Raw genomic sequence first — 14,053 nt, forward strand, 5'->3', positions numbered from 1 at the left:
ATCCGTCCGATGAAAATCGTGTATGTAAACCCCTCACACTACAGGATAATATGGCCAGATAATCTCTTCAAATCAGCCTAAAATCAGAAGATGCCTACGATTGACAGAATGTCCAGATCAAGACCGAAACCTGACCAATTATCCTCTAGTGTGGGGCAGGCTTTAGGGCACCAGGACCCCTTCTGTGCACGCCACTGTCTACAACTGAAGGTTGGCTAGCTAGACAGCATTTGCAATGATTTTCCCCTTTCATGATAAAGGAATTTCCTTTCCCCACAGTCAAATCAATGTGAAGGCACTGACATTTACCATTCGTTTGTGATTTTCTGTCCATCTCAGCAACAGATACCTACAGTATGTGTCGCATGATCGCTTTGATTGACACATGAATAGATCAATAGCGTTCGTAGGACTTGGCCACGGTAACCAATCAGAGTGCAGGTCTCTCTGCGGCCTGTGCTAAGGCTAGTGGTGCTATAGCCTCGGTCTGCTTTGCTGAGCCCTGGCTGACTGGCTCAGAGGCGGGTGTGAACGATCAGGTGTTTGGAGGCATCACGCTGGGAAACGGAAACTACTCCATGGGGGGATGTAGAAGTTAACGGCTAAAACTCCCCGCTGGATTATCAGCCCGTGTGCCTAACGACTACACTTAAGACTTTTTCTCATGGAAGCAGATGGATTCGTGAGGAGGCGTCGGATGACAGCGGAGGGTGCAGGCAGTGATGCCGGGGTTGCTGGTGCCTCTGCGGGCACAGAAGTTCGATGGCTGGGGGGCAGGTTCTGGGGAGTTTCCGAAAGTATCGTGGGGAGCCTGACGCCGCGGATCGCGAGCGAGACAGAGGTGCAGACTGTTGATTTTATCCGCAGTGGACAATGTGCAGAGACGGAGGACTGTGAACCAGACTATGAGGGTCTGCCACAGGGAGCTTCCACTAGCACCCACATGCTGGCTGGAGCCGTGGCTGGAATCATGGAGCACTGCCTCATGTTCCCCATCGACTGTGTCAAGGTAGCATAGCTCCATGTCTCACCAGCTGAGCCGCAACTTTTCCTGTATGACCCATGATTTCACTGCTCAGTCTCTGCTGTGTTGTGGATATTATCAGTATTATCTTCGTGTGTTGTTGTAGCTTAGCGTATTAGCAAAACACGCTGCAGAGACAAGGTCAGACCAGGGCTGTTAGCCATGCTAGCTAAACTTATTAGCATGCTATATACAACATAAGGTTATATAGCGCCTAGCTTTAGCGATGGTTAGCAGCGTAAACGCAGGAAGGAGTTCGTTTCGTCGTGTTATGTAAACAAAATGACAACTTAGCATTATCAAATGAAACCGTTGTCAGACTTGCAACTGAGATATGTTTGTGGCCACGTGTAAGGAAACAGAAAACAACAACCGTGTGAAGTTATTTGGTTTAATTAGAGGAACCAAGTGTTACAACAGTGGAAAAGTTAAGGCAGAGTTTTGCTCTTCCAGGAGCTGATTCTTATTCATTAATCCTATGTCTACAACTATCAGTATTCACTCACCATGTTTTCTCTTAATGGAAATACAACACACCTTCAGTATTGGTAATATATACTCACTGGCCACTTTATTAGGCACAACGTGTGTTGTGTCCAAGTGGCCCTTGGTGTGGCCTTCGTCTGTTGTGGTCTATCTGCCTCAAGGTTAGATGTGTTTTACATTTAAAGGTCTTCTGTGGCTATTTGTTTTACTGTTGCCACCAACAACCATGTCATGTTTCTAAGTCACTTTAACTGCCTTCGTCCCCATTCTGATGCTCAGTCTACTTCAGCAGGTCATCTTGATTGTTTCCACATTAGGGGTGGGTAAAAATATCAATTGTATCCTTCCTCGTGCAATATTATAATTGATACACCAAGGCAAATATCAATGTTTTAATTAAGAAATTAAAGCGCTAAAGTAAACAGTCCCTGCCAGTTTCACTCACTGGGCATCACTACTTGATGTCTCTCTGCTGTGCAAATGAATGAGGGAATCTTGGGTGGAAGTTACCTGGGTGAAGAAGAGGGAGTTCACTGCGAGATAATGGCAGAGAAGGCTACTTTAAGAGATGCCCCATCCATTGTTCTCTATGTGAATAAATGGAGAAACCCTGCACTTTGCTGACCATGTATCGTGAATCACCCTATTACTCCCACCCCTAGTAAATAGGTGTACCTAATAATGGCAGTTACTGATGTGGCTGATTGGTGTAAAATGCACAGAAGTGTATTACAGTTAAGTTTTGATATGATTTGGATCTGTCAGCATCTAGTTGCTTCTTTCTTTCTTTGCCTTCTGTCCACACACCATATCCAATTGTTTACACGTCTCATTTTGATCTCATGTGAGGGTATGCAGCTTCTTTCACATCAGCTTCTTTGTTATTATACCAAATCCCTTTTATTTTGTTAATTTACTGTCAACAACCCTATAGCTGTTGTGTAATGATCAGATGACCATAGAGACAGCGAGTATCGTCAGCTGTACATGTCAGTGTGAAAAGCTGCCCATGTGTCAATGCTTCACACATGTCTCTTCCACCTGTAGTCCACCTATGTTGCAGCCGTGATCCACAAAGACCAGTGTTTATGGACCAGTTTCATGCTCCCTTAGAGTCTTGCCTAACAAGACAACCGAGATCTGGGGCACTGTGACTCAGCAAAATAAAGTCCACTGCTCGACAGCCACCTAAAAACAGACATTGCCATCATTGATAAATATTTGTATGCTTCAGATGCAGTCCTTTCTTTTTGCTTACAGTAAACAGCTTCTCCTTTTTTAGGTTTCCTCCTTTCAAGTAAAGGCTCTACCTTCTGCATGATAAACTACGCACTTAAGAGATTGTGTAATTCTAGTTTTGAGTAGACTAGACTCTAATTCCACCTCTAGTGTATCTCAAATCCCAATAATTAGTAGTGGATTTTAGAAAAGTGTGTTGTATTTGTGGCTTTGTTGGAGTGTACTCTTCAATGTATGTTTGTTTTTTTTGAGTAAGCACAAAGGTCACTTCTTAGTATGCAAACGCATGCTTTAGATAAACACAGCAGATACTATATCTGGAAAGGCCCCTATGCATGCGGGTGTTTGACACCCATTAATGAATGTGGAGCAGGATACTACTGACGCAACAGCCTCTCCTCAATCTATTGCGCTGGGTTTCTGCAGCAGGCATGAAGTAACTTGAAGAATGCCTTTGTACCTGCTGTATGTAAGCCAGCCCTCTTCATCCCCTTCATTCCCAGCTGTAAAGAGAGTGATATGAGGGCATGTGTACCTATTTCTAGTACACTTGATAGGCACGCACACATACAGTGAGGCGTATGTTATTTCTGTCGGCCTGAAATTTGGTATACAGTGATTATGACGCTGCTCGGTTCCTCAGAGTTTAACACACTGCTTCGCCACCATATGGCAGGTGGCTGGAACACTGATTGCTTGCACTTTTATAATGTGTGTATGGTGTACTCTATGGCATGTGCATGTGTTTGTTTGAACAAAAAGGTATGTTTCAGGGTCGGAGGGAAAAGAGGTTTCCAGGAAGTCGGCTTATGTCCCTTTTGTGACCTTGAATCTTGTAACCCCAAACTTCCGCTCATTGAATTATGCTTGTAACACAACACACATTCACCACACACACAATGTCAAAGCCCTCATTTCCCCTTTCACTCTACAATCTAGTCAGGTCTGTTTCATTGTTAAGTTTAGTTTTTTTTTACTGTAATTGGCAGGCATGTTGTGAGACTTAAATCGTGCATTTCTTCCCATTTTTAGATCAAAGAGACAACATTTAATACATAACCATGGCAAGTGAATGTTGTCTGACTTTTGTTGAATTTTTTCCTCTTTTTCAGACACGAATGCAGAGCCTTCAGCCCGACCCAGCAGCACGCTACAGGAATGTTATGGATGCCCTTCGCCGAATTATAGCCACAGAGGGAGCGTGGCGGCCAATGAGAGGGCTCAGTGTGACAGCAGTTGGGGCGGGGCCTGCCCATGCCCTCTATTTCGCCAGCTATGAGAAACTCAAAAAGACTCTAAGTGATGTCATTCACCCAGGGGCTAACAGTCATTTGGCTAACGGTATCTCAAACATACAAACATACATACAGTGCATTAAGAGGTTTTTCAGACCTCATTCACATTTTTCACATTTTGTCATTTTAAAGCCTTAAAGTCTGTGAATGTTCTCTGTATCTCAGGTTATTGTATTTTCAAGTGTGTGGATATAGGCAACTGGACTTTTCACCTCTCTTCCGAGAGGCTTCTTCACTTCTTAAGTTAACTTGCGTTAACAGAAGAATTTAAGGCCAATTTATTCTTTTCTGTTGAGCTGACACAGTAGTCAATGAACTCTACAATCAGCCTGACATACGCTTTCCTAGAAATCTTAACTACAGACCAACTTTTCTGTGTTGTAACTTTAGTTAAAGTTTCACTTTTATTAGCTCCAACTCCAAGGTGAGCGTTTCTGTTAACCATAACTGTTTACCATTGTTTGACACGCAGGGCTTTTGAAAACCGCCCACTGGTCAGTGCTTATGCAGCTTCACACTAAAGTACACATGGGTTCTCTCCAGCTTCCTCCCACAGTCGGAAAAAACACGCAAAACTGGGGATTAGGTTCATTGGACACTCTTAATCGTCTGTCTGTGTGTGTTGCATTTTATGTAGATTGATGCAGGGGCAAATTAGTTTTTAGCATAAGTCTCTATACTTTCTATGTGCACGCTATACACAGACACACACACACACACACTAACAACTTAAAATAAGTTAGACATGATTAGTGGCGGTGGCATTTTTTATCAAGCTGCTGAATCAGTCGAGTCCTGTTTCAGAGCAGACATGGCCTGACCAGACATGAGAACCCCCTGCAGCCCAGCTAAATTGAATGGAGCCTTTTAATAGCTACAGCTGTACACTGTAAAGAAGTGCCAAGGTCATCTCCTTGTGTTGCTGCATTTTAGAAAACTTTATCAGTAAAGTTCAGCTGATGATTCGGTCAAAGGAAATTTGCTCTGAATCTTAATCCTATTTCTTACTCTCGTTACTCTCTCTCTTCATTGTTTTCCAGTTGAGTCGGAGGCTAGGTAAGTCCTCTTTCTCACATCCTCTCGCTCTCTCTCTCCCTCCCTGGTATTGTTAAAGCTCATGGGACTAATGGACTGCCTTGTCCACCAGATGTCTCTCTTTGCTCAGGTTTGGCCTCCTGATTCTGGTCTGGAGTGATCTCTAGTTTACACCTGTGCAGACTGGTGAATGTGCTCTGATGATAAACATCCGCAGCTTTTAGGTGTAAGGCAGTGAAGGCTCTGATTAAATAAAACAGGCTTTTCTTTGCATGCAGACTCGTTTATTTTCCTTGTGCATTCTCTGCGATGTTATCGTTGTGTAGTCACTTTCAAGGTGTGTTTATTTCAGGAGCCGCTGGGTGTGTGGCAACACTGCTTCACGACGCGGCCATGAACCCTGCTGAAGGTGAGAGGAGCGTTTTATTGTACAGTGTCGTTTGTGTTTAACCACAGAAAAAAAAGAAAAAGGAAAAACAGCTTGCCGTACTCACACTTCAGTAAAGAAACGTGCAGGTGCCATGTCCGGCCAGCTTGACACATGGGCCTTAACCCTGAATTGTGACATTAATTTTAAGAGCTGCCTCTGCTCCAGCTGCCCGAACATGTCAGTAGAAGGACACTGGTCAGACTCGGCATGACCAGCTGTTCGATGGCCTGCAGCTGTCCGAGTACAAGCTACATCTCACACTTCATTTTTATGTGTTTATTGAACTGCTCATAGATTAGTGCTGGTTACAGTTGACTCATGTTTTTCTTCTCTTTCTTCACCTGCACACCGACCATGATCACAATCGCTCATCTCCTCCACCGATGCCTCTACGCATGGCTCCTTAGTTGTGAAGCAGCGCATGCAGATGTATAACTCGCCATACCGTGGCGTCTTGGACTGTATACGGGCCATATGGCATAAAGAAGGCGCCGCTGCATTCTACCGCAGCTACACCACCCAGCTCACCATGAACGTGCCCTTCCAGGCGCTCCACTTCATGACTTACGAGTACCTGCAGGAGCTGCTCAACCCCCACAGACAGTACAATCCCTCGTCCCACATGTTGTCAGGAGCTCTGGCGGGCGCCATCGCAGCTGCAGCGACAACACCTCTAGACGTTTGCAAGACCCTGCTCAACACCCAGGAGTCTCTAGCCCTCAGCTCCCTGTCTTCAAGCCAAGGCCAAGGAGCCCACAGACGTATCTCAGGCCTTGCCCACGCCTTCCGGACAGTGTACAGGTTGGGCGGTCTGAGGGGCTTCTTCAAAGGAGTGCAAGCGAGGGTCATTTACCAAATGCCGTCCACTGCCATCAGCTGGTCGGTGTACGAGTTCTTCAAGTATGGACTCACCAAGCACCAGCATGACAAGAGGAGAGCACAGCACATGGAGGCTGAGATTTAGATATCTACATTTAATCTCTACTAATACCCCCCCCCCGCCCTTTCTTTGAGGAAAAACAAGACATCAATATGCACATGAAATCTGACTGAAGTTCACCTCGGTTGACCCATCCCTTTCAGACACGGCAGATGAAGAAAGAAACCTCTTCTGACAGCTTCAGTAGTCTTAATTCTGCTACACCTCAAGACTAGATATGATTTAAGTTGTGCTGTTTGTCTCCTAAGTAAAAGCATTTACACGGCTCTACAGAACTAGTTCATCTGGAGACCTTTTTAAAAGCAACTCTTAACACCTACTACTTTTACATGAAGAACGCATAAGTGTCCAGTTTGAAAGATAGTCAGCAGAGGGCAGTAGAGTTTCTTTGTTGGTTCAAGTAGTTTCATAAGCTTTGCTGTCAAAGGACCAGATTTTGTTTTGACATCCATTAAGATTTGAAGTTTACAAATAAAGAAGATTAGGCCCTCAGATCTAGAGCCTCTCTAGGTTTTTGAGACTCTGTCATCCAAACCCCAGAAGAGACAGGTTTATTTTAGGGCATCGAGTCCTTTTACACATTTAAATCTTTATTTAAATACAGTTTGTTGGGTTTTTTTTTTCATCCAGTTAGAATCGGAAGAATAATGTTTGTTAAATTTAATTTACATCCTCACATTAGAAATTCAGTTAAACCCCCTGCAAACAGGGAAACCTAAATCATGTCATTTGAAATACTTTAAATAGAAGAGGATGACTTCATAGATAAAAAAAAAAAAAGAAAAGATTGTAGCTTCCAGTTTTGTTTGTATATCGACAGTGGCAGACGTTAATATTATTAAGATTTTTCTCCCCCTTTGCAACGTGTTAAATTAAAGTTAAATTCTTCCTTAAGAAACTAAAATGTCTAAATTTTATAATAGCTCTAAGGTATCAGAATTGTGTGTGTAATTTATTTTTAATTGCTGAATTTCATGCCCAGAGAGAGATAAACAACCATTCACACTCAGTGTCCAATGGGTCCACGCAGATTCTGTTCTGATTATGTTGCTTTTGTTTTTCCCCATACGTGTGTTAAGTCAGGCCTTTAATCTTTCAAATACTTAAATGCCATTGTACCAGCATAAAGATGGCTTTTACTGTCCATTAACTCTCTGTACTGAGCCTGTTTCCAGCTTATGAGCTACCGATTTTCAATATGTTGCTTGACCGCAGAGGTTGCGTTGTGCCCAAACTACTTTCGAAGAGTAATACTACAAGAGCTGTATCTGCACCCGCATACTGAGTACACAGAAGTGGAAGCTGTCCTTCTTATTGATAGATGTCTGGTTGTTTCAGACGCTGAATTGCACTCGATGAATAAAGACCGAGCAGCAGGGAATTTCTCTGTGCTCATAAATGATCCGAGCCCTTGTTGGTTTCTTTTAAATGTCTCAGAATGGCAGAGTGCTAAATTCTAATGTGTTGTTAATCTGATGATTCTAAATGTCTTTTCAGGGTTAATAGAAACCAAAGAAGGAGGTGCATGAAAAGGAGACAGTGCCCTAGAAGTCACAGCTGTACTGCCACTGTTTTCAGGTATTTATTTTTAGTTTGAGGCAGGTACAGTTGTTTAGTCTCCAACGCAGGTGCGAGTTTCAACTTTGACCCCGGAGCGTGAAAACCCCCAACGTGAACTTGTGGACACGCGGACTGCACACACGATGGCGAATCAGATCTTAATGATGAAAAACGTGAATGCTTAGACAGAACCAGTGTTAATACCAAATTAACAGGGCAAATTAGAAGTAGAGCACAAAAAACATACGATTAGATACACCATTTACTTAATTACATGATGTAGACCTCCTTCAGTTATGTCTGTTGGAGTTTCTGTTTTGTTTTTATTTTTCAAATCATAAAAGTTTCCTCCCCCTGGAGTCCTCAGGATTCGAATGTCAGCCTTGGTCCCGATGACAGGTCTTTCTACACGTTTCGGATCTTTGCTCTATCTGTGAGAGGTTTGAAGCAGGCACTTCGCGAACATCGTAATCCTCCATTTAGAATCTGTGAACACTTCATAAAGCTCATAGTAACAAGTGACAGCTCCTCCACCCCCAGCAGCCTGCACGTAAACACACAAATACACATATACACCCACAATAACCACCTGTTCAAACAGGGAGTGTTAATGAACCGTCTGTGTCTCTGCAAGCATGTACACATTATGTGTGGCCTTTCATAGTCACTGGTGTCAGAGTCTGTCGCTCTGTCTGTCTTGTGTTTGCATATTTGCTCTCATTCATGCACCAGAGTGATTTCCAACTACAAATGAATGTCACGGGGGAGACTGATTGACAGTTTTTTTTTTACATGTGTAGGAAAGTGTGTGTGTGTGTGTTGAAATGGAATGTGTGTGGAAATACTGACATGAAACATACAGAGCCGCTTCCACAATCTGTGCATGTGGGACAGTGACTGAGCCTGTCTGCTGCAGAGGTCTCAGCGTGGGCTCCTTCCTTTCTTATTTTGGTAGTGTAACACTGTGTTAGTAGGAGAGCTTGCATGTCCTTATAATGATATAATAATATTTTTAATGCTGAAATTGTATTATTATTTTTAAAAACAAAAAAAATAGTAAAGCACATTATTATTTCTTGATTAAGATGTCAAATTATAGTTATTTACTTGCATTCCTAAACAGAAAAATTAGTTTTGGTGGTTGAATGTTGGATGCTTGATTAATTCCTTTAAAGAAATGGATGCATTCAGTTTATTTGCCAAATAAGCAATTTGGTATATATATATATATATATATATATATATATATATATATATATATATACATATATATATATATGCATTATAGTATTACAACCATTGACAAGATAATTAACAGAGTTAAACAGAGTAAATGGTGTAAGAACCAGGAGTTGGATTTTGTAATTCTGGGGCCGCCTTCTTCATCCTTTGTTATCTCCGCAGTCGCTCCCAGCTGCTCCTGCACTGTCAACAACAGCATCAAGGACACTTAAGTCAGCAGTGGTAAGAAGAAGGTAAGTTTGAGATGTTGAAATGTTGTTTTTCTCCCATAAATACTTCATATTTCTGGGTTGGTGCCACTTCATTGTATTTAAATATTATTTGTGCAGTTTGTTTGCTATGATCGTTCTCGTCATTTCTCCACATGCACTCATAAAAAAAGAACAAAACAATTACCCAGCAATATATAAAATAAACCCTCTGAACCATATATCTATGCTGCATATTATGTTGGATCTACAGTATTTAGCTTTTGAGTAAATCCACCAATGGTCAGGACACAAATCCAGCAGTATACATACAGTATGTGATTATCTGCATCTGGAAGCACTTCAAATCAAGCAAGCTGCTCAGCAACCAAACCCAGGACAATTTCCCCTTATGTGAATATTAACAGTATTTTTCACGGCTATCATCTTTGACTTTATTTGAATAGCTTACTTGAGTAATAACACCCACACCACAATCCCCTTTTGTGGTTGAAAAGTTCCATACAAGTTGATGAAGGACTGGCAGAAACACACATGCACACACTCCCCCGTGTATTTATGTAAGCCCATGTTTTGGAAACTCAAGCCTCTGGTCATAGCCCCTTGCAGCAAGCACCTGTGGAAGGGTGCATTTCACACAAACACACACAAACACACACAGGCTTGTGCAGCTATCCTTTTAAGGACTCGCATTGTCCCATTCATTTGAACAGTCTAACCAAAGCATTATAATGTATACCTTAAAGGGATACTTAAGTAAAAGTATCTCACCAGTAAATGACTTTGGTAGAAGTTGAAGTCACTTTTTTATAATATTACTAAAGTAAAAGTCTTAAAGTATATGAGTATATATGTATCAAAAGTAATTTTCTGATATAAAATGTACTGTGTTGGATTCCTGGCTCTGCTACTATAATATTTGATTTTCATCTCCATGAGGACTACGGACTACTGACATGGACAGTGTTTTTGCTAGTGGAGGTCCTAAAGAATTAACAAATACAAGTGCACACACAAATTATTGCACAGCATCCTTAGTGAGGGCACATAATCCATTACCTTAACCTTAACTATTACAACTAAATGGCTAACCCTTAACCTGAACCCAATTGTAACCCCAACCCTGAAACCAAGTCTTAAACCTCCCCACTTTACCAAAATGTGAATATAATTTAGCAATATACATGAGATACATATCTATAGTTGGTGTAATTTGTTTCAGAACATATGGCTGTATTAACAGCCTCTCGGTAGAAAAGTCATTATATGAGATTTACTATCTTGTTTTTTTATCATGTTTGGTTCCCATTAGTGGATTTATGTGTTTTGGTATGAACTGTTTTTCAGAGAAAAGTGTTGCAGAAATGTTTGACCCCCTTGTGAAGGTAAGACACCAACAATTATATTGTTATTTTAATTTTGTGTATCCTGAAATCAAGCATTTATTGATGGACATGTATCGATTATTATTCTAGTAACCTTTAGTGAACTTGGACACTGAGCCGGCTTTTGTTGTGTGTAAATATCTGGTGGTAAGGAAACACCTGCAGGGCAATCCATTATGCTGATAAGCAATTTATTAGACGTAACTGCCAACCCTTTAGTAAATTTAGACGTTTGGTCTGTTTATGTGTGTGTACAGAGAAAACATGAAAGTTATACGTCCTACTTCATAATTGCGTGTTTTCTTTCAGATAATTGTGTCAATAAGTCGAGCTAGGTGTAGTGAAAGTCTCCCCCTCCCAAGATTTACAATCCGTTTTTTTTGCCTTCAACTATCGTGTGACTCCCAAAGAAGGCCGGCTTTAACATGAATGCAAATTCCTGACCAGAAACAATGAATCATTCGACTATCGCAGAACTACCAGTATAGTAGAAGTACTAGTGTGGCGGTTGCAGCACAAATATTTCCCATGCTACTGTGCTGTGGAAAATTAGGCTGCAGGAGGGGAGATACAGCTCCTGTCATCACTTGAGAGAACAAGTTGGGGAGGAGACATTCTTCCCACCACCACCAAGGATACAAGATGATCATGAACACCCACACACACACACACACACACACACAGCAGCTCCTTTGTGGGAGAAAGTGGCAACAGTGGAGAAAGCAGCTGTTGAGTCTGCATTAACATTTACACTGTATGACTTGTTAAGTCTGTAGAAGACGCAGGACAATACAGAGGAGGTGTGGCTATCGCGTGCGTGAGATGTGATCCCGCTGACTTCTCATGGCATTAAAAAAAAAAAGAATGTGATGCATGACTTAGGCTGATAAATCCATGTGTTAAGGGTAAAATGTCACTGCTAATGAGGCAGAATAAACTGGAGGTACTGGAGAATAACGCTGATTAGTGATATTTCAGACAGTCACAGTGATGATGGAAACATTGTGGGGGCCGAAAACTGTCAGTCAGAGAGGCTCTGTGTGAAAGTGTGTAACGAGGAAATCGTGGTACTGTGTTGCCTGAGGAGGGATTTTTGAATTGAAAACTGCTACACTAGGCTCATGATCAAAGCTCTCTGTCACACACACACACACACACACTCATCATCCCTTGAGCTTTTGGGAGTAAAACCTTAGCTGGATCTGATGAACCACACCATTGTTCCGGGTGATTGCAAGGTGTCCAACACCTGCCACAAATGTTGTGACAAATCCTTTTAAAAAGGTAAACGAGGTCATTAAATCTTCTGACAAACACTTCAGAAAAGTGCAACCTAAGACACACACACACACACACACACACACACACACATACAGCGGAGAAAATAAGTATTGAACGCGTCAACATTTTTCTCAGTAAGTATATTTCCGATGGGGCTATTGGAATGAAATTTTCACCAGATGTCAGTAACAACCCAAGTTATCCACACATACAAAGAAATAAAAACAAATGAGTCCACAAATTAAGTTGTGTGTAATAAAGTGAAATGACACAGGGAGAAAGTATTGAATACACTTGCTGAAATTGATTTAATACTTAGTAGAAAAGCTTTTGTTGGTAATGACAGCTTCAAGACGCCTCCTGTATGGAGAAACTAGTCACACACATTGATCAGTTGTGATTTTTGCCCATTCTTCCACACAAAGTGTCTTCAAATCTTGAAGGTTCCGGGGACATCTTCTATGAACTCTGATCTTCAGTTCTTTCCAGAGGTTTTCAATCGGATTCAAGTCGGGTGATTGACTGTGCCACTCTAACGGCTTGATTGTCTTTCTCTTAAACCAATTGATTGTTTCCTTGGCTTTGTGTTTGGGATCATTGTCTTGCTGAAATGTCCACCATCTTCAGCATCCTGGTGGATGGCAGCAGATTCTTCTCAAGAATATCACGATGCATTTCTCCATTCATCCTTCCTTCAATTACATGAAGTCTGCCAGTGCCAGATGCTGAAAAACAGCCCCACACCATGATGCTCCCACCTCCAAACTGCACTGTTGGTATGGTGTTTTTAGGTTGATGTGCAGCGCCTTTTCTCCTCCAAACATATTGTATGTTATGACAGCCACAGAGTTCAATTTTGGTCTCATCTGACCAGATTATATTTTCCCAGTATAACATTGGCTTGTCTAAATGTTGTGCAGCAAACTTTAAGCGAGCTTCCACATGCCTTTTCTTGAGCAGTGGTGTCTTGTGTGGTGAGCGTGCATAGAGGCCATGGCGGTGGAGTGCATTACTAATTGTTTTTTTTGAAACAACTGTACCTGCTTCTTCAAGGTCTTTCTGAAGATCTCCGCGAGTGGTCCTTGGTTCTTGGACAACTCTTCTAATTATTCTATGGACTCCTCTGTCAGTAATCTTGCGAGGAGCACCTGGTCGCGGTCGGTTAATGGTGTAAAGATGTTCTTTCCACTTCCGAATAATAGCTTCAACAGTGCTCACTGGAACATTCAGAAGTTTAGATATACATCTGTAACCAATGCCATCCGTATGTTTGTCTACAATAAGCTTGTGAAGGTCTTGGGACAGCTCTTTGCTTTTACCCATCTTGAAATGATTCTTGAGTGTCACCTTGGTAAAGAGAAACCTTTATAGGCCACCAATTTTGGACTTATCCACCTGATATTAATTTGCACTGATACGGGGCAGGATTGCTTCCTAAATACTGGCTTCCTGTGGCTTCTTACACCTTTTTTTCTTCATGTGTTCAATACTTTTTCCCTGTGTCATTTCACTTACTTACACATAACTTTTGTCATGGACATTAATGTTCTTATTTCTTTGTATGTGTGGATAAATTGGGTTGTTACTGACATCTGATGAAAATTTCATCCCAATAGCCCCATCAGAAATATATTTACTGAGAAAAATGTTGACGCGTTCAATACTTATTTTCTCCGCTGTATGTGTGCAAGTGAAAAGACACACACACACTCCCGATTTACACAAACTGCCCAAGATCAAAACTAGAGTTGTCTGTCAGTGGTGTGGAGGCGTGTGTGTGTGTGTGTGTGTGTGTGTTGCAGCGACACAGGTGCAGTCAGGGACGCTGAGGGAGAAACAGGCCTCCTGCTCTTTGAACTTGATCTTGAAACGAAAGCTGTCTTCCCATCCTGTCAAATAAGCTTAACTGCTCTGCCTTGGAGCAAAG

General features: G+C 41.8%; 1 protein-coding gene across 1 annotated transcript; it reads left to right on the forward strand.

Moving 5' to 3' along the window:
- Nucleotides 1–473: 473 nt before the first annotated feature.
- Nucleotides 474–7,856, forward strand: LOC122782048 (mitoferrin-2-like). Its single transcript, XM_044046239.1, has 4 exons — nucleotides 474–1,009; nucleotides 3,862–4,090; nucleotides 5,432–5,488; nucleotides 5,917–7,856. The coding sequence occupies exons 1-4, from the start codon at nucleotides 665–667 to the stop codon at nucleotides 6,471–6,473; spliced, it is 1,188 nt and encodes a 395-aa protein (XP_043902174.1). The 5' UTR covers nucleotides 474–664; the 3' UTR covers nucleotides 6,474–7,856.
- The last annotated feature ends 6,197 nt before the right edge of the window (nucleotides 7,857–14,053 follow it).

This window comes from Solea senegalensis, linkage group LG15, assembly GCF_019176455.1.
Source record: "Solea senegalensis isolate Sse05_10M linkage group LG15, IFAPA_SoseM_1, whole genome shotgun sequence".
Lineage (NCBI taxonomy): Eukaryota > Metazoa > Chordata > Actinopteri > Pleuronectiformes > Soleidae > Solea > Solea senegalensis.